We start from the raw sequence: 21,036 nt of genomic DNA, 5'->3' as shown, positions 1-21,036 counted from the left end.
TCGGACAAACATTTTTTCATATATTATATAACGTTGGCTATTGAATAAATTTAAAAACAACTTGCTATTTTTCACCATCATAAACTTGTCAGGACGACACGTTTATCATGCTCCACCGTTAAAACTTCCCCTGTTCCAGTGTTCCCGTGCATCAATGTTTGTCCGACTAGACACCGTTAAGCTATTAACAAATTTTCAGCTTGCTATTAATCAACTTTTCTTTCTTACGCGGGATCCAGGTCTATACATTATCAAGAACTATCCAATACAATAATACTAAACTAGAACAATAACAGAAAATATTACTAATATATTACTAATAAGATTTAAACTAAACAGAAGAATTTTAAATTCATCATTGGCTCGCGTACGGGTACGCCACTGAGATATGTCAAACTAAAAATCAATTTTGAATTCCTCGTTCAGTTTACGACAAAAAATCTTTCTTACCTTTTTTTCATACAAGGCGCCGTTTTTATACAAAAAAATAAAACATCTTAACGCTTACAAAGTATTTGACGTAGTTTCCATATGCATAGAAACTTAGTTCAAATACTTTGTAAACGTTAAGATGTTTTATTTTTTTGCATAAAATCGGCTCCGCATATGAAAAAAGGCAAGAAAGATTTTTTGTCGTAAATTAAACCAGCAATTCAAAAATGATTTTTAATTTGACATATCTCAGTGGCGTACTATTTTTCTCTTAAAAAAATGCAGACCATTACCCGTACAGGCGCCAATGATGAATATAAAATTCTTCTGTAACCTCTAAAGGAGGTCATTTTTAACATTTGTTGTAGCTCTGCACCTAGTTAAAATCTTATTAGTAATATTTTCTGTTATTGTTCCAGTTTAGTATTATTATATTGGATATTTTCTTGATAATGTATTAAAAAATGAAAAATACGCGGCAAGATGTTTTATTTTTCTGCTAACTACCTCCTAAAACTCTAGTTCAGAGAAATAAGGAAAAAAATATCCTGTTGGTGACACAACCCCCTCCAGGCCGAAACCAAATTTTTTGAGTAGTATGGACATCTATATTAATAACCTTTATGTTCCCTGCAGCCGATTTTGATGATATACATAGTTATAAACAAATGAAGATCAAAAAACGGTAAATTTTCGCTTTTTTCGTTTGTAACCAAAAAGTTAAGCATTTTAAACAAATTTGAGAGTAAGAAACTCATAAACCGTCTAAAAAATTTCAATATGGCGTTCGCTGAATATGACTATCCTTATTGGTTGCTTAGAAAATTACAAAATAAATCATAAATTTTGAGTTTTTATAAATAATCATAACTTATGTAAAAATTAACTTAGAGCCATCTTATTACACGAATTGCTGAGATTTCTGGTGCTTAAATTATATTTTAAATTTCAAAGCAATTAGTCAAATATGTAGTTGAAAAGTTATTTAATTTGTTTATCCCAAATTAATTTTTTTTTCAACGCTATAAGTCAGAAAATGATGAAGTTACACTAATACTTTGGATAGTTTATGAAAGAAGAAGATTAATACTATTAATTTAATTAAAAAAAATGACAAAAAATAATTCTAAATACTGCAAAATTATTTTGCAAAAACATGTGAAATAAAAAAAAGGGGGGGCTAACTTCGTCCCTAATTGTTCTAGAACAATTGTTTTTCTTTCTAAATGTGTATAAAAATTCAGTCTTTCCAAATATGAAAAAATAATTTTTCTACGGGTAACGGTTAAAAGGTTATTCTAATCGTTTATAAGAAAGCAAAAAATGGACGTGTTTTTACAAAATAATTTTACACTGTTTAAAATTACTTTTTGTCATTTTTTTTTTAATTAAGTCAATAGTATAAATGTTCTTCTTCCATAAACTGTCAGAAGTCTTAATGTAACCTCATCATTCTCTGACTTAATGTGTTGCAAAGAAAAATGAATTTGGGATAAACAAATTAAATAACTTTTAAACTATTTGACCAATTGCTTTGAAATTTAAAATATAATTTAAGCACCAGAAGTCTTAATTCGTGTAATAAGAAGGTTCTAACTTAATTTTTACATAAGTTATGAATATTTATAAAAACTCAAAATTTATGATTTATTTTGCAATGTTCTACGCAACCAATAAGGATGGACATATTCAGCAAACGCCATATTGAAATGTTTTAGATGATTTATGAGTTTTTTACTCTCAAATTTGCTTAAAATACTTAACTTTTTGGTTATAGACGAAAAAAGCGAAAATTTACCGTTTTTGATCTTCATTTGTTTATAACTATGTATATCATCAAAATCGGCTGCAGGAAACATAAAGGTTATTAATATAGATGTCCATACTAGTCAAAAAATTTGGTTTCGGCCTGGAGGGGGATGTGTCACGAGAAAAATCTTATTTCTCTGGACTACTCGCCAAATTTCATTTTCATAGCTCTACTGGTCTTAGAGCAATAAATAAATTGGCAGTTTGAAATAATAATTTCAACACTCCGTATCACGGAAACGAAGCATTTGCGGACATATTTTTATAGAGCAAACCGGCATTATTTTTTCATGCCGAATTAGCCCTTACAATTTTTCATACTTTTTTACTAACACCCTGTATAAAGGCTTGAATTTTATATGTAAGTATTACAAAATAATCTTACGAATATCACACGACAGTAAGAAAAATAAGAAAATAATACTTCATTTTTTCTCTTTGTTGTCATTGGACAATAGCCACTCGAGCCCTGCGGGCTCGAGTGTAGGGCTCGAGTGGCTATTGCCAGACAACAAATTTTCGAAAAACTGTCGCATTATTTTCAATTTATTCTCACTCTCTTGTGATATTATACCCGATAATGAAATCGATTTTGTAGGTTGCAGATTGGAACCAGATCCTCCATTTGTAAAACCACATGCGATTTGGGTCCAGTTCATATGTGAATTAGTAGAAACGATAAAGTACAGCAGTTATGAAAAAGTAGAAATGATCAGCAGCTTAATACATCATTCTTTAGCTATGAACGTGGGAAGTAATCCGCCGTCACAAACCAGACATATTTCGGCTATCGGAGTCAAATTTAAGTAAGTTACTTATTTAAGTGAACGCTCAGCGCCTAGAAAGGTTGATAAAAATTTGTTGAGGAAACATTACAGGAGAACTGCGAGGTGCTATCAATCCAACAAAACAAAGTTTAATGTATAAAATCATTACCTTAGCAGAAAATTTAAATGAAAAACATGATTATAACAGGCAAAGTAAGTTTTCAAACTAATAGAAACATTAATAATATTGAAAAATATTAAAAATGTTACTAAAAGATTTTTAATTGAAAACTTATTGGTCCATTTCCCTGGTAACACCTCCATGGCTTCTAAAAATTGCAAGCCAGATGGATGCTGAAGCGAAAAAGACAAGAGGGAATTCAAAATTTGTGGAATTTACCAGCTGAACAGACGGGGTCGTGAATTGTAAGTTTTTGAATTCCCTCTTCATCATCCATCTGGCTTGCAATTTTTAGAAGCCATGGAGGTGTTACCAGGGAAATGTACCAATAAGTTTTCAATTTCAATTAAAAATCTTTTAGTAATATTTTTAATATTTTTCAATATTATTAATATTTCTATTAGGTTGAAAACTTACTTTGCCTTTCAGTTGCCAGATGGCGCTAGTCATCTACTCCATAAACTACAGTTGCAATGCGGGGATAACCTTTCGTGGTTTTGTCACTTCGGGCGATTCTCGATTCGGACGTCGAGTAGTAAGGTCACTGCTTACACACCCTACTCATAACGACGAACAGCGAGAAGTTTGAGAGCATCAATTGCTGAAGATTGCAGAGCACGGTTAGCCCCAAGGAATTAGTTTGGACCCACCGAAAAACCAACGACGCTTGGCCGTGTAAACAAAAGGTAGACGGATAGTGGGGTTTCAGAGGAATACTCTGGCCCCGGGCTCGAGTGCAATACACTCGCCCCGAACTCTACCCAGCGTTCACGCACGGCTGCAAGAACAAGTGCCAGTACGGGGAACAAACTAATTTTGAAAAAGGCTTTCAACGAGGGACCAAATAGCAGCAGGGTAAACTGCACAATTTCACAGGTAGTATAGTCACTGTCAAATATCGGAAAGGCTAGGAGGGATAGGACAAGCCATCTTTATCCCTGGGGTTTACCCCCCAGAACACCCTGAGGCTGGGGTGCCCTCCTACTCGCTGAACCGACATCCAAACCAAGCACGACATGTCTATCCGAGATAGATCATCCGATTCCACCCGGTCGCTCCGTTCACGGACGACCAAGGAAAATGTCGAAACGTCCAACCAATACTCAAGCCTTAAGGAAGAAGGCAAAAAACCACCCCCTAATGAATACAATCGCTCTCAGGCGGAGATGGATCTGGCTAAAGAAAATGCAGACCTGGCTATGGCACAGGCGAGGTTTAGGCAGAGCTATCGCCGCATGAGAGCGGAAGACCCCGAGAACCCCATGCTGTTGAAGTACGATACTGAGTACCGTGAGCTTCAGGCAGCAGGGGAATACATCAAGCAAGGCGCAACTCCAAAGGTAAAATCTAATCAATCATCCGAAACGTCAAATCAACGATCCAAATCAGCATCATCTTCTCATCGCTCAAAATCACAACATCGCACTTCTTCACGTCCCAAAACTTCTTCTCACACACAATCATCTCAAACATCAAACCAAACTTCTAAACAAACATCTACTCAATCTTCTTCACAAACATCTACTCAATCTTCTTCACAAACATCACAACAAACAGCCACAAACCAAGCCCAACAATCAAATCAAACTCCAAACAATGCTCAAAACAATTCGTCTGACTTCGTCTTCCAAAGAAGACAACGCAAATCATATGCCAACGCTGCCGCAGCAAGCACCCGCCCACGCAATCCCAACGTAGTCAACTCCATGAACAACCCTAAGATCTACGAATATTTAATTAAGGACCTTCCAACGGACCTTTGCGTGCAACGAACATTCTATCGTCAACTGAACGCCACCCCCCTTCTAAATAATAAAATCCACTCTATGAAAGTCCTTTCCCACGGTATCGCTCACATGCGATTATTCAATTCACTAAATGCAGAGGAAATCGAAACCACTATCCGTAAAGCCACAGGCCAGACAATGATTACGGTCACAAGCCGTACCAGGAATCAATCCAATTCCAACAACTCTCCGACATACCTCCTCTGCATTACCGGCGTCGAAACCGACTACTCCGAGGATGAGATCACCGCTCTGCTCACCGAACAGGACTTCCCAGTCGTCAGACTGTGGCGAGTAAAATCCCACAGGCTTGGGCGAGACTCTTTGGTGGTCAGGGTGGTGACCAATTCCCAGGAAAAATATACACAAGCACTGAGCCGGGGCATTTCTTTCGACGGTACAATTTACAACGTCGAGCTCCCACACAGCTCCGATCCCGTACGTCCAACCCCGAAATACTGCAGCAAATGCTGCATGAACGGGCACAACATCGACGAATGCCGTGAAAAAGCTTTCGTCTGTCCTCACTGCGGCGGCAACCACAAATCAAGTGCCTGCCAAACCCCTGAGCAACCCAAATGCCCGAATTGCAGCGGTGACCACCCTGCATATTCAAACAAGTGTCCCGACAGACACACAGTCCCATCCTCCGCCCAAGAAATTCAACCTCTCATGGTTGAAAGATCATTTCCACCACACGCTATGCCTTTGGAGACGCAAAACATCATACTGATTCAAACAACGCTTTTGTTGAACTTGATGCCTGAACTCGGGGAACAAATCGCTACAATCACAGCTAACCTGGTCAGCCAGATCTACGATCACTCAACCGTGATCCATGGACATGGCAACCAGATCAAACTGGCCTTCAGCCCGAACAACTAAACCCCCCTTTATGGATTTCACCCTAGGTGCAGTTAACTGTCAGGGTCTCTCCAAAAAGAGACCCCTCATCAAGAATATCCTGTCGAAGCATAACATTCAAATCCTTGCACTCACAGATACTCTGTCGAAAAGCGATCCACACTTCGCAGGATATTCGATCATCCATCGAAGCCGCTGTCAGGTTTCACGCGGGAATGGTATTCTCGTTAAACACGGAATACCACACAGCATACATACATTCCCACAAAATTTTCGTCCACCAGACGTGGACTTCCTGGCAGTTGACGTGCACATCCCCAACAACGAAACCCTCACGATAGTCTCTTACTACAAACACCCGGATCAACCACTCAACAGGCATTTGCTAGAGTATTTTTCAAGGCTCGGCAAGGCCGTGTTGATGGGCGATCTGAATTGTAGACACACTCAGTTTGGTGATCACCGTCAAAACCCAGAAGGCATCCGCCTCACGGATTTACTACTAGACCTTCCAATCTCTCGAATCACCAACACTGAATTCACGTTGTTGAACGCCAATGGGGCCTCTATTGTCGACCACATCCTAGTTACTAGTAACATTCTGGATCGGTTCGGGGATAGATGCCACATAGGCGATTCGATAACGTCAGACCACCTACCTCTTCTTGTCGACACCGACATACTCATTCCAAAACAACCAAACCCTCCAAGATCTATAAGAGACTATCGTCACGCTAACTGGACTGAATTCCAAAACTTCATCACACAAAATCTTCCTATGTTAGGCGAACTCGATACTAACGATAGTATCGACACCAGTGCAACCAATATCGAGAACCTCATCACTGAGGCGATCACGCACGCAATTCCACTCAAACAAATAACTTATACATCACCGGCACTTCCACAATACATCATTGCCAAAATTCAACAAAAACGACGTCTTCTACGTCAATACAAGGCCAACAGAAACCCACTAATCAAAACAGAGTACAACCGGATCTGTGCCAGGATAAAGAGGGGGATATCTGTCCTAACGGCTCGCCGGTGGGAAGATGCTACCTCAAAACTGGATTACAGAGACGGAGGTAAATTCTGGCAAAAATTCAAAGTCCTAACAAAACAAAAATTATCTCAACCATCTCATCTGTTGGTCAACAATCACGTAGTCAATTCCCCAGAAGGGAAAGCCGAAGCATTCAGAAATTCGCTTCAAAACAATTTTCAAACGCCAGATAACCCGAACTTTGATCGCATATTTAAATTCAATACAGAATACATAGTAAATGTTACTCTCAACCACTACATTCCAGTCTATGATCCTATCATGGACCCCCTCACCGACAGGGAAACGGAGAGCTTTTGCCAAATCGGCAAAAACAGCGCTCCCGGACCTGATGGCATCAACCGAAGGTGCCTCAAAAAACTTCCAGAGAGTATCATTCCTCTTCTAACTAAAATATTCAATGCATGTCTCAAAAACAGCCACTTTCCTACTCCTTGGAAAGTGGCCAACACCATCATGCTTTTGAAAAAAGGCAAACCCCCAACCGACGTGGAATCCTATAGACCAATCTCACTAATCAATACTCTGGGTAAAGTCCTTGAGCTAATCCTAAAAGAGAGGCTCAATGACTTTCTCGAAAATCACAATATCATTCCAAAATTCCAATATGGATTCCAGTCAGGTAAATCTACAAAACATGCATTAATAGATTTCACTACCAAAGTTACTCAAACCATCAACGATGGTTCATTCGCCATAGCCACATTTCTGGATGTGCAGAAGGCTTTCGACCAGGTCTGGCACGATGGGCTTGTTCGGAAACTTCTGGACATCGGGCTACCATTGCAATTTACCAAAATTGTACACTCCTACCTCCACAACCGTACTGTCAGAGTGAAAATATGCGATCAAAAGTCCACCCCCTTCACTCCACAAGCTGGAGTTCCCCAGGGTTCAGTCCTAGCGCCGCTGTTGTACATCATCTACAACAGCGACATCACTAACCAAAATATCCCAGGTGCTCGGCTGTTTCTCTGTGCAGGCGACACGACTCTGCTCTCAACTACCTCTCGATACAACCCAAGACTCCTCTTCAGAAGAGCCCAGGCTCTGTTGGACGGCGTCGGCGAATGGTGTTGTAAGTGGAGAGTCACGCTCAACGCGAACAAAACAACAACAATTGTGTTTCGCGCCCCTTCTGTGTCAAATAGAATCATTCGCAATGAGGACGACCAATATCCTCTGAGTTTGTTGGGAGAAAGGCTTGTTGTTAGCCCGACTGTGAACTACTTGGGAGTACTGTTTACCAGGACTCTCAACTGGGACGCAGATCTAAAGGCAACTTTAGATAGGGTAAGGAACAGGGCCAGACTTCTCAACGCTCTCTCGGGAAAAATTGGCAAGACACACAAGAAGACTCTCATTCACACTTACAAGACCTTTATTCGACCCGTCATGGAGTACAAATCATGTATCTACTCTCTTTGCTCAAGACAAAAACAAGAGAGGTTGTTGAGGACGGAGCGCGGAGTCTTGCGTAGATGTGGCTATGAGCACTGGCGATATCCCTCAAACGAAATCCATAACATCTCGAACATCCCCAAAATCACCGAGAGAAAAAACTCTCTGAACAGGAACTTCACAATCAAAGTAATCAACGGCCCCCCTTCCGACACACAAGAATCTCTCAAATGTTCCTGTTCATCTTCCGGCCACGTACTCTACCGAAAGCCCAAACGCAAAAAGATTCACGTACCGTCCGCTCTAATGCAAACATGCATTGACGAACTCCCGGTAGAGTACGAAAACATCCTTGAGGCTACCCCGTTAGCCTACCGTACCCACCTCTAACATTTCCTCTTCCCTACCCCGAACAGGGAGAAGTTGGTTTTTTGCGGTTTCCCAACTTCATTGCACAATTATACCTGTTCGTCCCAAGAAAATAGCCGCAACTATTTTCTCCACTCGAACGCTCACTGTCCACGCTGCGCTCAAAGCCACCTCCTGACCGCCGACGAGGGACGCAGGTTCGCCTGTCGTTGTACAATGGTTTCTAGGGAGACTGGTCGAGAGCAAAGCACGGACAGTACACGTAAATGTCTATGGAACCAACAACAATCCATCAAACTTTCTTCTCTGTTGTCTTCTTAGCCTTCTGGACACCACCGTCCGGCATAACCAAGGATCCAAGAACACCAGGACACGGCGCTTGCCCCAGTGTGTTTTTCGGACTGTTTGCTTTTGCTGCCAACTCTAAACATTCACCACAAACCCTGAAGAGGACAAAATCCTAAACGGGGAATCACATTGTACGCATTTCTTCTTAACATTATCAAGACAAGCAAATCAAACAATGTAGTAGTAGTCACTTCGGGCAGAGAGCAGCAGACCTACGCCTCTCTGATGATGACTCCAAATAGAGTCGAAAATAGTCGATTTAGAGTGCTAGTCTGCGCTCTCTGTTCTAAGTGAAAAATAAGACGGTTTTGCCTTCGCATTGCAATTGAATAAAAAAGTGTGTGTACTTTGTACGCACGTAAGAAGTTATACTTCTATTATATGATTTAAACGAAATTAATATGCTTTTTATTTAATTTTATGTAAATATTAAACTAATTTATACTTACTACTTCTCAAACATTTTGATTAAAACAGTGCCAAAAATTAAAATAATAAAAGAATAAAACACACACAAACACATTAAACATGCCACAAATGATTTCTGAACATTAATTGTCGGAAATTTTTTTAACTAAATACGTATTTTCTGAAAATAAAATTATATAATAATTATACTTACAATCATAAAATGTATAAAAAAAAATAAAAAAAAATAAAAGTTTCTATTGGGATTCGAACCAGCTTATCAGCGCGGTTGGTATTGGGGTTCATTCGCCTTGAATTAAATTAAATTATTTTGATTTTGAATTCAAATGATTTAGAATTAAAAAAATACAATAAAACATAAAATAAGAAAACAATATATATTAGGTGAATATTGATAGAAATTTTGATGGTAATTAAATTATGTAAATAAAAGTATTACATACTATGTATTTTGGTAGGTTCAAATAGGTAGGTACCTATGATACATTTACAATTATTACGTACCTGTTGCTTTTAAAAACTATTTAAAAGTCACTACAATTATAAACTTTTTTGTTTCTGTCCTCACAACAATAAAACTAATATATTATACATTTGTTTACCTTCATATTGAACAATTATTTATTATTGACAGATCATTTCAACACCCAATCAGACCCCGTATAACGACTAATACCATACTGTCGGTGTGCGCATGCGCGCAGATCAATATAAATTCACCCTCAATCTCAATCGCGCCTAAAGAAGTATAACTTCAAAAATGGAATTTTTATTTTATGATTATAACACTTTGTGATACAATAACTTTCTCCAGAAATTATCAACCAGCTCTCGGTCTATAAACTTTCTTCTACTTAGTTCGTCTATCGACGGAATGATTCAGACTTACTTAAAGGTGTGACATTACGGTATGGGACGATTGCGCCGATTTTACCTAAGGTGCGTTCACTGAGGGCACGATTGTGTCGAACTAATTTTGATGGTCCCTAATCCCTGGGTATGTTTGCGCCGTTTCACATGGTTACGTAATATCTTAATGTCTTTCTTATGCGACTTCACTGCCGCTGCCGCACTGTAATGCATTAATAGACGAAATAGGTTAGGTAATTAAAACTGGAAGTAAAATATAAGAATTTATTTCAAGGATATACACTTACGGATTAAAGACCGTATGACACTATGCATTTTCTTGTATCATTTCTTATATCATTTCTGATATTAGAAAGTTATATACATTTTCTTGTATCGTTTCTTGCACATACATTTGTGCCCTGTATGACACTATGCAAGTTGTTTTACTGAAAATTGTATGTAACTCGGCACGTGATTGGTCGAAAGTTTGTTTGCCAGTCTGTGTCACATTACATTGGGATGGTAGTGCTGCGTCTACAGCTGATTTAAAGGATTTTATAAAATTTATTAACTTATAAATTTAACATAATGATTAACTATTTAGATGGGAAATAAGCCACAATTAAATTGAAAAAAATAATTTTATTAACGTTTCGACGCCCAAATCGGGTGTCGTTGTCAAAATACAAAATACTACTAAATTAAACAAAAATGTTGTTGCTTAGCAAAAAATTCTTCTAATAATTTATTTAATCTGACTCATTCATATCGGCAATTCAGACATATATTATACATTTTAAAGTCGAACACTTTAAAGTGATATTGTCAATATTTATGAGTTGCGTTCCTAGGACGACTTTACTGAAAGATAGTTCATTCGATTACATGAAATCAACCCCAACTCAAGAATATCTGCCACAAACAAAATCATAGCATGTGATATGTCTTTAAAAAGACAACCAAATGCAGCGGTGACAGTAAAATTATCGCGTTGGGGATTCCATAGTAAATCACGAGGGAAAACCAGGAAAAAACCTCGTGATACTATCTCGACATCGTAAGTACTTCTATAGCTTCAGAATACCATAATGATAACCAGAATTTTTACGCTGACTGTTTGATAAGATTGATTATTTGTGTTTTTATTTTGTTTTGATATTTTTTTTCCTCTTAAAAAATTATGCAACACAATGAAAGCCAAAGTTATTGTTTGAACTTTACTAGGAGCTAAATATCGTATTATTATGTAGAATAGTAGTCCATATTAAGTATCAATAATTTTTTTTTAAATAATACCTACAAAAACACAAATAAATGCATCAAGACATAAATCATATCCCATTTTCAGCCACCATTATGACATTAGATTGTTTTACCAGCAGATTTTACGTTTTTGCTTTTTGCGCACAAATTGGCGCATTTCTTGTACAAGAAACTGTGTCTGACACAAATTCTTGTATCATTTCTGATATAAGAACTTGTACCCGTGTATGACACTATGCATTTTTTTGACATATTATAAACGATATAAGAGATGATAAGGTCTTTATATCTACGAAATATAAAACATTTTTTACTATTATTTGAGATATATAATACACTTAATTAATTAGATTAAAGCTATAAGTAAGTACTTAACACGTTGGCGTCACGGTAATAATTCGTCACACATATCACAGGCAATCAGCCGCTGAGACAACAAAAGCGGTCACGGGCACATAAGCATATAAATCAGTTTAAAATATCCTGGCCGGGGGACCCATGCTTAACGTGTTTAATTATCGTGATGTGGGGATTAAATGTGTACCGGCGCAATCGTACCCACATCTGAAAGGACCCTTTATCGAGTCCGGATTATAGCAGACACCATCGACGCAGTCGTCCCCTTCCCATGACATTAATGTATAATATAGAGTAATAAAAATCTATACGCATTTTGAGATTATAAGATATATTTAAATACAGTGCTAGTCAAAAGTCCGTACCCCCCCTCATATCTTTTCAACGATTATTCCTATAATAGTGAAATTTGAAAGGAGGAAATAAACGGACGTAAGCTTCTTAACTAGTAATGACAGGTGACGTAATAGTGACAGATGACGTTACAGAGCCACTGTGACCGATAATTTTAAATGGGACCTTATGGCAAGTGATACCTCGCTTGAAAGGTATTGAAAATACCTATTCAGTCATACTAATTTTGTTTGAGTTTAAGCTAATTTTGATGAATAAATGAAATAAATATAAAATTGTAGTTTCGCATTTAATTAATAAAAATTCAAAATTCCGCCTATGATTACTTGTCAAACAGGTTGACGTTGACGTAAAAACTACTAGAGAATTAATAAACGTCAACTTTTTTGACAAAAAATCCATAGGCGGACATTTGAATTTTTATTAATTAAATTCGAAACTACAATATTATATTTATTTAATTTATTCACCAAAATAAAAATCAACCTAAACCCAAAAAAATTAGTATGACTGAATAGGTATTTTAATTACCTTTCAAACGAGGTATCACTTGCCATAAGGTTCTATTTAAAATTATCGGTCACAGTGGCCCTATAACATCATCTGTCACTATTACGTCACCTGTCATAACTAGTTAAGAAGCTTACGTCCGTTTATTTACTTCCTCCAAATTTCACTATTATAGGTATAATCGTTCAAAAGATACGAGGGGGGTACGGACTTTTGACTAGCACTGTATATTAAACATACATCATTTTTCAGGCTCCTATCATGTGGTTTGGCTTTATTACAAGGTGACATTCTCCCGAAAAGTCTAGCAAAGAATGTTCTTAGAGAAAGAATATATTGTAGTTGTCTAGATTACTTCTGCAAGCCTGTTACATGTCCATCTCAAAGTCCAGCAGAACTCAGAGAAGATATATCAACGCTGATCAGATTTTGGCAAACCTTACATTCAGACAAGAAATATCTCAAGGCTAGTGATGTAGGAGGTAATTTTTGAACCATTAACTATAAACATTAACTATATTAAAAATCAAATTTGTTTTTGAATTTGACTATAATTGGTTAACTTCATTATTAAAGAGTGTCATTTAAAATTATTGAATTATGTGGTTTTATATTTTTAAAATGGCATCATATTTGTTTATGCCCTGTATTTAGACATTTAGTTCATATATGTATAAATTTCTTGAAAAAACATTTACTTTATGTGTATAAATTATACAAAAAAAAACAAACTCTACCCAAAATTTTACGCAGAATCTAAAACACGTGAATACATAGAATATTCCATTAAAAATAACGAAGTTGAGGACGACTTCCGGTATAACCGGAAATAATAGGGAACTGTAATAGTATATTATGCAACGAGTATTTAATGATGGTCATTATGATGCGAATATGACGGATACGACATGAGCCATGCCCGGCGAGTTTCGTATAGAATACCAGCATCATAATGACAGTTAAATGCAAGATGTATACATGATTTTTCATGGTCATATTGACCATGATTACAAAAATATATACAAATTTATTTATTTTGTAACACAAACAAATTAAGTAGTTATTTGATTAAATTAATGATTTTGTTGATATGTACATTTATATTTTGAATAGTACAATTATTAAAATGAATTTGAGGTTAAATTTTAAATATTCCTATCGTTACATTTGACTTCACATTGCTCATTGCGATGTGCCACCTTCGAGACAGAACGTCATCTCGCGATTACAACATAGAGTGAGCCTACGCTCCGCGCTTCTTGACGACAAGATCTCATGGACTTGTTTGGTGCTATCTCTTTCTAGCACATTGTATCGAGAAACTGAGATGACATTAAGTGCGAACATAGGCACGGAAGGGGAGGACTACTGTCGCAACTTTACTATGCGTAAGCGTGAAACAGCACTGAGCCAAATAAAAAAGATGGTATCGTCGCTTCGCTCTGAATGACACTCTGTCTATGATAATATATAACTCTATGAATCAGACTGCGTTTGTAGAGACTGTCGGCGACTAGTCAGTGATAAATTGTCAGAAAATCGCATGTGCACTTTAAAATAATATAAATAATACCGTTAGTAGATAAATATACAAGGGATATTTATCTATTAACGGTATTATTTATATCAGGTGAGGTTAGGAGTTGTCAGTGACAAGTTGTCAGGGCTCTGCGAACGCACTTATTGAAACCCACTATGATGCAGGTATTGAATCATATTAATTGATATATTAACCCTCGCAGGACCAACCTTTTAGTAGAAACAGCGAGGACCAAGGAGGGTCAATAAATGTCCACACATTAATCAAAAACATGCTTCTTTATTTAAACTAATTTAAAAATAACACGTTTATATTATTTCTAGACGTTAATGGAACAGTTAAAAGATACGAATTTATAATTTACCCGGAGTCTTCGGCTTCAGTGGAATTGGCATCATCGTAGGATACATAAACTTCTTGCTGTGCTTACCGCATACATACTTAAATTTTGAACAAACTATGGTTGTTTTTGCCCACTTATTGGCCTTTTTTCTTTTAGATTTTGCTAATTTGACACATTAATGATATCGTCTCTTTCCATTTTGGGATGGTGTTGAAGGTATTCAAGGGGATTATTTACAGTCCACTGTCAAGTTTTTATAAAAGTATGAGGCAATGAGTTAAATTATAGAAATGCTAATTATGCCATCTAATAGGGCAGTAGTACGCCGACAACTACTAATTATTTGAGATTTTTAGGAACAAAGGTATTTAGAAAATCGGATGTAATGCAATGTTGTGGATACTTTTTAACCCTCCTTGGTCCTTCTAGGGTTAAAGTATGGGAATAGAAAAATATTTTAGACATGAAGTGCAAATTTTAAAATTTCAAATCAGATTATTTTTAAAAATAAGTCTAATGAGCAGTTTACGTGAAAAACCCTGTATGTATGTATATGAAAAGAGTCTAAGTCTAATCAGCTAATACAATAATGTTTCGAAACTCTTCTAAAAGAACTTAATATTTACAGAAGTGGAATTCACAATTGCTCCTCCGGTACAGGGTAACGAATTGGCTAAACCTAACGATTTTAACAAAGCAGCTACAGGTTGGATCAATACTGTACCTCTTTCGAATAGTACCAACACATTAAGTAGAAGATCTGCGAAATCGACGAAAAGAATGCCTGTTGCAGATAATTTCGTAAAATGCTATTTGAAGAAGAGAAATTTAATTTTAGAATTATTGGTAAGTAATACTGACCCTATTAATTTACCCAGATTTTTTGTTGACCAATTTATTGGTAACAAAGTGATTAGTTATATTTTTGTAACGACATATTTTCGAGACTTCTCTTGATCAACAGAAGTTAGACTTAAGCAGCTTGAGTCAGTTTTTGTTCAAGCATTCAATAGTAACTGTCTCGTACCTGAATTTTTAAATTGTAATCAATTTTGATACATTTTTAGGCTGTGGAAATCGAATTTTTAATAGTCTGGCATAATCCAACACTAAGACCAGAGTTACAAATGGCTGGTGAAGAAACTGTTGCATTTTGGAGGACCAAAACTATCACAGACAAGCATTGGCAAGACTATACGAGATTAGCATGGGATATATCACCAACTTTAGCAGTTTATCTACCTTCTAGGTAATAACTTAATTTTTATAAAATAACTGACAATACGTTCTCATCATAATCTTTTTTTTTTCTTAAATGAGTATGGTCTCCACTTTTATAATATTATATATGTTACAGTTCAAGTTGATTATCCAGTTGGAGTTGACTTTTCGTAGTTCGAGTCGACTCAAACGGCTGGTTTTAGTAAAAGTTGATTATAAATATAAAATGAAGATTTTTATTCAACATTTACTAGTAAAAGTAGACTCCAACTAGTTAAAGTATACTCTTCCCAATGCCATTTAGTAAAAGTTGATTCACACAAACAACCGATTCTAGAAATTAAATGTTACTGTATATTATGTTCAAATCGTGATATTTATAGTCCAGGCTGTATCGTCGCCCCCGTTAGGTAAATTATTCCAGTTCGATTTTTTGCACAAACTTACTCAAAAAGAGGTCCTTATAACAGCGGCGGCCGGCCAGGTGAAGTAGGTGAAGGTGATCTTCACCAAAAAAATGTAATTAAATTGAGACAAAGACATAAAAATAAAAGCAACATTATTATATCTAAATTCTGAAATTAATTATTTATTCTTTTTTAATTTATCAAAAAATTAAAAAAGACAACTAACTTTATTAGTCGTAGTCTAGAAAAGTATATTTACACCAACGCAACGACGTTGTTTACCTGAATTTACTTGGCGCTAAAGTTCTGATCGGTGTCACTTCACTTGCCATATACTTGCCATATACATAGCGATAGGTGAATATCAACGTTTGAAATTGCATAGCCATCTTCACCCGCATCAAGGGTTGTCATGGCAACGTGACGTCAGCCTATCGCCACTGATATCCCGAGAAAGCTACAAGTGCAGCTCCGTTTAAAAATAGATCATCCGTCTTCACTTTGGTGTCCAGTATAATTGGATTGGTATTTAATATTCGTTTTTTCGGAAATTTCGCAGACAATATTTTTAAATTTAGTCTATTATATATTATACTTTTTTTATAGTATAGTATATGTGTATATTATATAGTATCTAGTTTAGTTTAGTCACAGTATTAAGTTTAGTGCAGTTTAAATACATTTCTCTGTGGTGTGTTTCGGATATAGTGTTGTGCTGGATTTCTTTTGGACAAAAATCATTTTAGACAGACATGAATCCAATTAATGACTTGGTGTGTAATATATTAGAGACTCCGTTTAGGCATTGGAAAAATGAAGATAAAAGGGATGTTCTCTTACATGGCCGACCAACCAATATTTTAAACATTGGATTAAAAAAAGAAGTAAAAAAAAGGGGCAAGTCATATAACATTAATTTTAAGTCTTCTTGGTTTACAGAATTCAATTGGCTCTGTAGTAGCACAGCTTTAGAAAAATTATATTGTTGGCCATGCCTACTTTTTTCAAATAAACATTCTGTGTGGAATAAAGACGGTTTTGTAGATTTTTTGAATATTAATAGATCGTTGCATAAGCACGCAGATTCTGGTGAGCATTTAAAAAGCCAATTAATGTTTAGAAATTTCGAACAAAATCAAAATACGATTGCCGATGCCTTAAAAGAAAATGCTAGATTGTATAAATTAAATTTTAATGAAAATGTTCGACTAAACAGAATTTGTTTGCGAACAGTTATTGATGCAGTTTTGTACCTCAGCAAACAAGAGTTGCCTTTTAGGGGACATGATGAGAAAAGTGACTCAAGTAACAGGGGTAATTTTAAGGAATTATTAAATTTGTTAATTGTTCAAAGCCCTTTGGAAACTAAAAATCATTACGATAAAATCAAAAATGTTTTTAGTGGAGAGTCAAAAACAATCCAAAATGAATTAATTGGGTGCATTTCTAATTACATCAATGATAATATTACGACTGAAATTAAAAACAGTCAATTTTTTTCCCTCCAAATTGATGATACTACTGACATAACGCAGACGTCGCAGTCTTCAATAATATTAAGATATGTAAATTCTCAAGGATTATTGGTTGAAAGGTTCATGGGATTTTACGATGTAAGTGCCGGTAGAACAGCTGAGCATTTGTTCACTATGGCTGCGACAGTATTAGAGCCTTTGGAATACCGACATAAGCTTGTAGGGCAGTGTTACGATGGAGCCAGTGTGATGTCAGGGCACTTAAATGGTCTTCAACAAAAAATCAAATCACATGCACCACAAGCAATTTTTGTACATTGTCTAGCCCATCGACTTAACCTTGTTTTGCAACAGAGCTTTAAAAAAATATCAAAATGTCGAATTTTTTTTGCAACTATTACGGGAATCCCATCGTTTTTTCATAGTTCGGCAAAACGATCGTACGCTCTTGCATCTACGTCGGCTAGACGTATGCCAACAATTACAGAGACACGATGGTCATCAAATTCAAAATTAATCAATGTAATTATTGAAGACTGGCAAAAATTAAAAGAGGTTTTTGAAAATATAATGAATTCTGAAGAGTCAGACCGCAAATCGATTCAGCTGGCTAAAGGGTTTTTAGGAGACTTGAATGATTTTGAATTTACATTTTTAGCAACAGTTTTTAGCGACATTTTTCATTTAACAGATATTTTATACGATGTTCTTCAAAAAAAGTCCCTGGATATTAATTTTTGTTTAAACCAGATAAAAAGAACTCGTCAATTAATAAGTGACAAAAGAAATGAAGAATATTTTAATTCCATTTTTGATAAAGCAAGCGCAATAACAACCATTAACATTTCCAAAAGGTTTAAGTGTGATGATGGAATGAGCAAAAATGTAATCACTACCCAATACAGAGCATTATTTTTTGAAATATATGATCATATTTTAATGGAAATGGATGTTCGCTTTCAGGATAGTGATAAATTAAAATTCGTCAGTTTAGCAGATACAGCAAAGTTTGAGTCATACAGTGCGACCTTTCCTTCCGAAGCTTTCCAAAATATTTTCGAGTTTTATGGCACAAAATTTACCAAACATCAAAGACTTAAAAGTGAACTGTGCCTCCTGTATGCCGACGAAAATTACAGAAATGTTAATTTGCAAGAATTGGTTATAAAATTACAACCAATTAAAGACATTGTTGCAGAAGCTTATAATTTGTTTTGTTTAATTCTGACAATTCCATCAACAAGCGTATCCGTAGAAAGAAGTTTTTCGTGCTTGAAAAGATTAAAAACTTTTACAAGAAACACCATTTCACAAGATAGACTATCCAGTTTAACGGTTATCGCACTTCATAAAGAATTATTGAATGAACTGATGCAGCATCATCCTTTCTACGATGATATTATTGATAGATTTGCCTCCCTAAAAGACCGAAGGATCGACTTAATTTATAAAAACTAAGCACCTAATTCAGTACTATTAATCTATCTAATACTGCTTTTTTTGCTTAAGAATCTCTTCACCCTCGTCTCTAGTATCATCATCATTGCTCAGCCTCTTGCAACCACTGTTGGGTATAGCTCTCCTCCATATTCTTCCGTTGTTCTCTATCTTGTGCCTTCTGTATTCATCTTTCCACTGTTTTTCTCAAGTCATCCATCCATATTTTTGGTGGTCTACTTCGCTATCTTTTATCTTTACTAGATCTCCATTCTGTGAGTCTTTTGGTTCACCTATTATCATTTAACGTGTCAAATGTCCAGCCCATCTCCATCTGGCTTGTGCAATTTTTCTATGACATCTGTCACTTTAGTCCTCTCCCTCTCTCTCAGTCATCCCGTCAGGGGTTGCTGGTCCTCCATCGGGCGCCTCCCCAGGTGGCGGATAGGGGAATGCCTCCTAGATATAGGTGGTACCGGGGAAATGAAATACTCGGGGCGGACCAAAACCAGCAAACACAGCAGCGTCTGCTCCAGAGTGGACGGCAGCAAACAGCGTCTGGCCCAGAGTGGACAGCTAAATCGAAACTAACCAATTCGTTTTGGCAGGCGTGGTGTTTTAATCGTCAAAACCTTCAATGAAATGTCAAGGTTCAAAACTAAAATACCGCAGGCAAGTAGAACGAATCGGCTCTAGTATAAGTGTCCTACAAAAATGTCAAGTTATTAGGGTCCTAATCCCTAAACTTTTTTTAACGAATTTTTAATGAGATTTGGGCGTAGGTACCGAAACTCTTTTTGGCTCCGGCAGGCTTTCCTCATCTTCACCACTTTTTTAGACCACGAGCCGCCGCTGCCTTATAACGAATCCACAGGGTGTCAGGTGGTACCGTAATCGAAAAATTTAAACAATTTTTTTTTTAAACAAATTCACAAAAAAATTCACTTCGGACATTTTTTCACATCATTAATTTGGGTCATTCGGAGCAAAAGAGGTCTTTTGTGATTTTTCTGTTAAATTTATTGTTCTCGAGTTATACGCGATTTAAAATTTGAAAAATGTTAAAAATTATTATTATGAAAGTCAGAAAGTCACCAAATAAAATTTTAACGACCCCCCTACAAGGTACTGAAGAAATATTTGTCATTATTGTATTACTAAGCTGTTATTTTTAATTATTAACAATGAGCGCTAGGAGCGTATTGAAGCGGCTGTCAATGTGAGTGCGACTGAGAGATGCACCATTGGACGGTCTGAATGGAGGATCTTACTCGCACTCACATTGACGGCCGCCTCAATACGCTTTTAGCGCTCATTGTTGATAATTAAAAATAACAGCTTAGCAATAAAATAATGACAAAAATTTCTTCAGGATCTTGTAGGGGGGGCTTTAAACTTCGATTAGGTGACTTTCTGACTTTCATAATAATAGTTTTTAATCGAGTTATTAAGCCTTAAAAATGGTCATTTCGCACTTTTCAAATTTTAAATCGCGTATAACTCGAAAACTATCAATTTTAGAGAAAAATCACAAGAGACCTTTTTTGCCCCGATTGACTAAAATAATCTAAAGAAATTTGTCCGGAGTGAAATACTTAGTTATTTATAAAACAGTTCGTGAAGTATGCTTTTTGCGCACTCACGCGATGTTTAGAGCACGAGCGGGCCGAGTGCTATACATCGCCTAAGTGCGCAAAAAGTACTTCACGCACAGTTTCATACAATATTTTATCTACCAAAAAACAAATAAAAAAACTGCAACTCTTCGTCACTGGAATACATTCCTATTTTACAATCCTTTAGAACTTTGACATTTAAAAATTC

General features: G+C 36.3%; 1 protein-coding gene across 2 annotated transcripts in view; it reads left to right on the top strand.

The window, feature by feature from the left end:
• The window catches only part of LOC114343580 (phosphatidylinositol 4-kinase alpha), a 218,426-nt gene that overhangs the window by 127,733 nt on the left and 69,657 nt on the right, over positions 1-21,036 (top strand). For both annotated transcript variants that reach the window (XM_050645477.1, XM_050645476.1), the window contains 4 exons: positions 2,840-3,047; positions 13,042-13,271; positions 15,301-15,518; positions 15,740-15,921. In XM_050645477.1, the coding sequence (XP_050501434.1) occupies positions 2,840-3,047; positions 13,042-13,271; positions 15,301-15,518; positions 15,740-15,921 (838 nt within the window). The remainder of the gene's footprint in view (positions 1-2,839; positions 3,048-13,041; positions 13,272-15,300; positions 15,519-15,739; positions 15,922-21,036) is intronic.

Source organism: Diabrotica virgifera, chromosome 3 (assembly GCF_917563875.1).
Source record: "Diabrotica virgifera virgifera chromosome 3, PGI_DIABVI_V3a".
Taxonomy (NCBI): domain Eukaryota; kingdom Metazoa; phylum Arthropoda; class Insecta; order Coleoptera; family Chrysomelidae; genus Diabrotica; species Diabrotica virgifera.
Note: the sequence above shows the minus strand (reverse complement) of the source record. Positions and strands in the feature narration are given on the sequence as shown.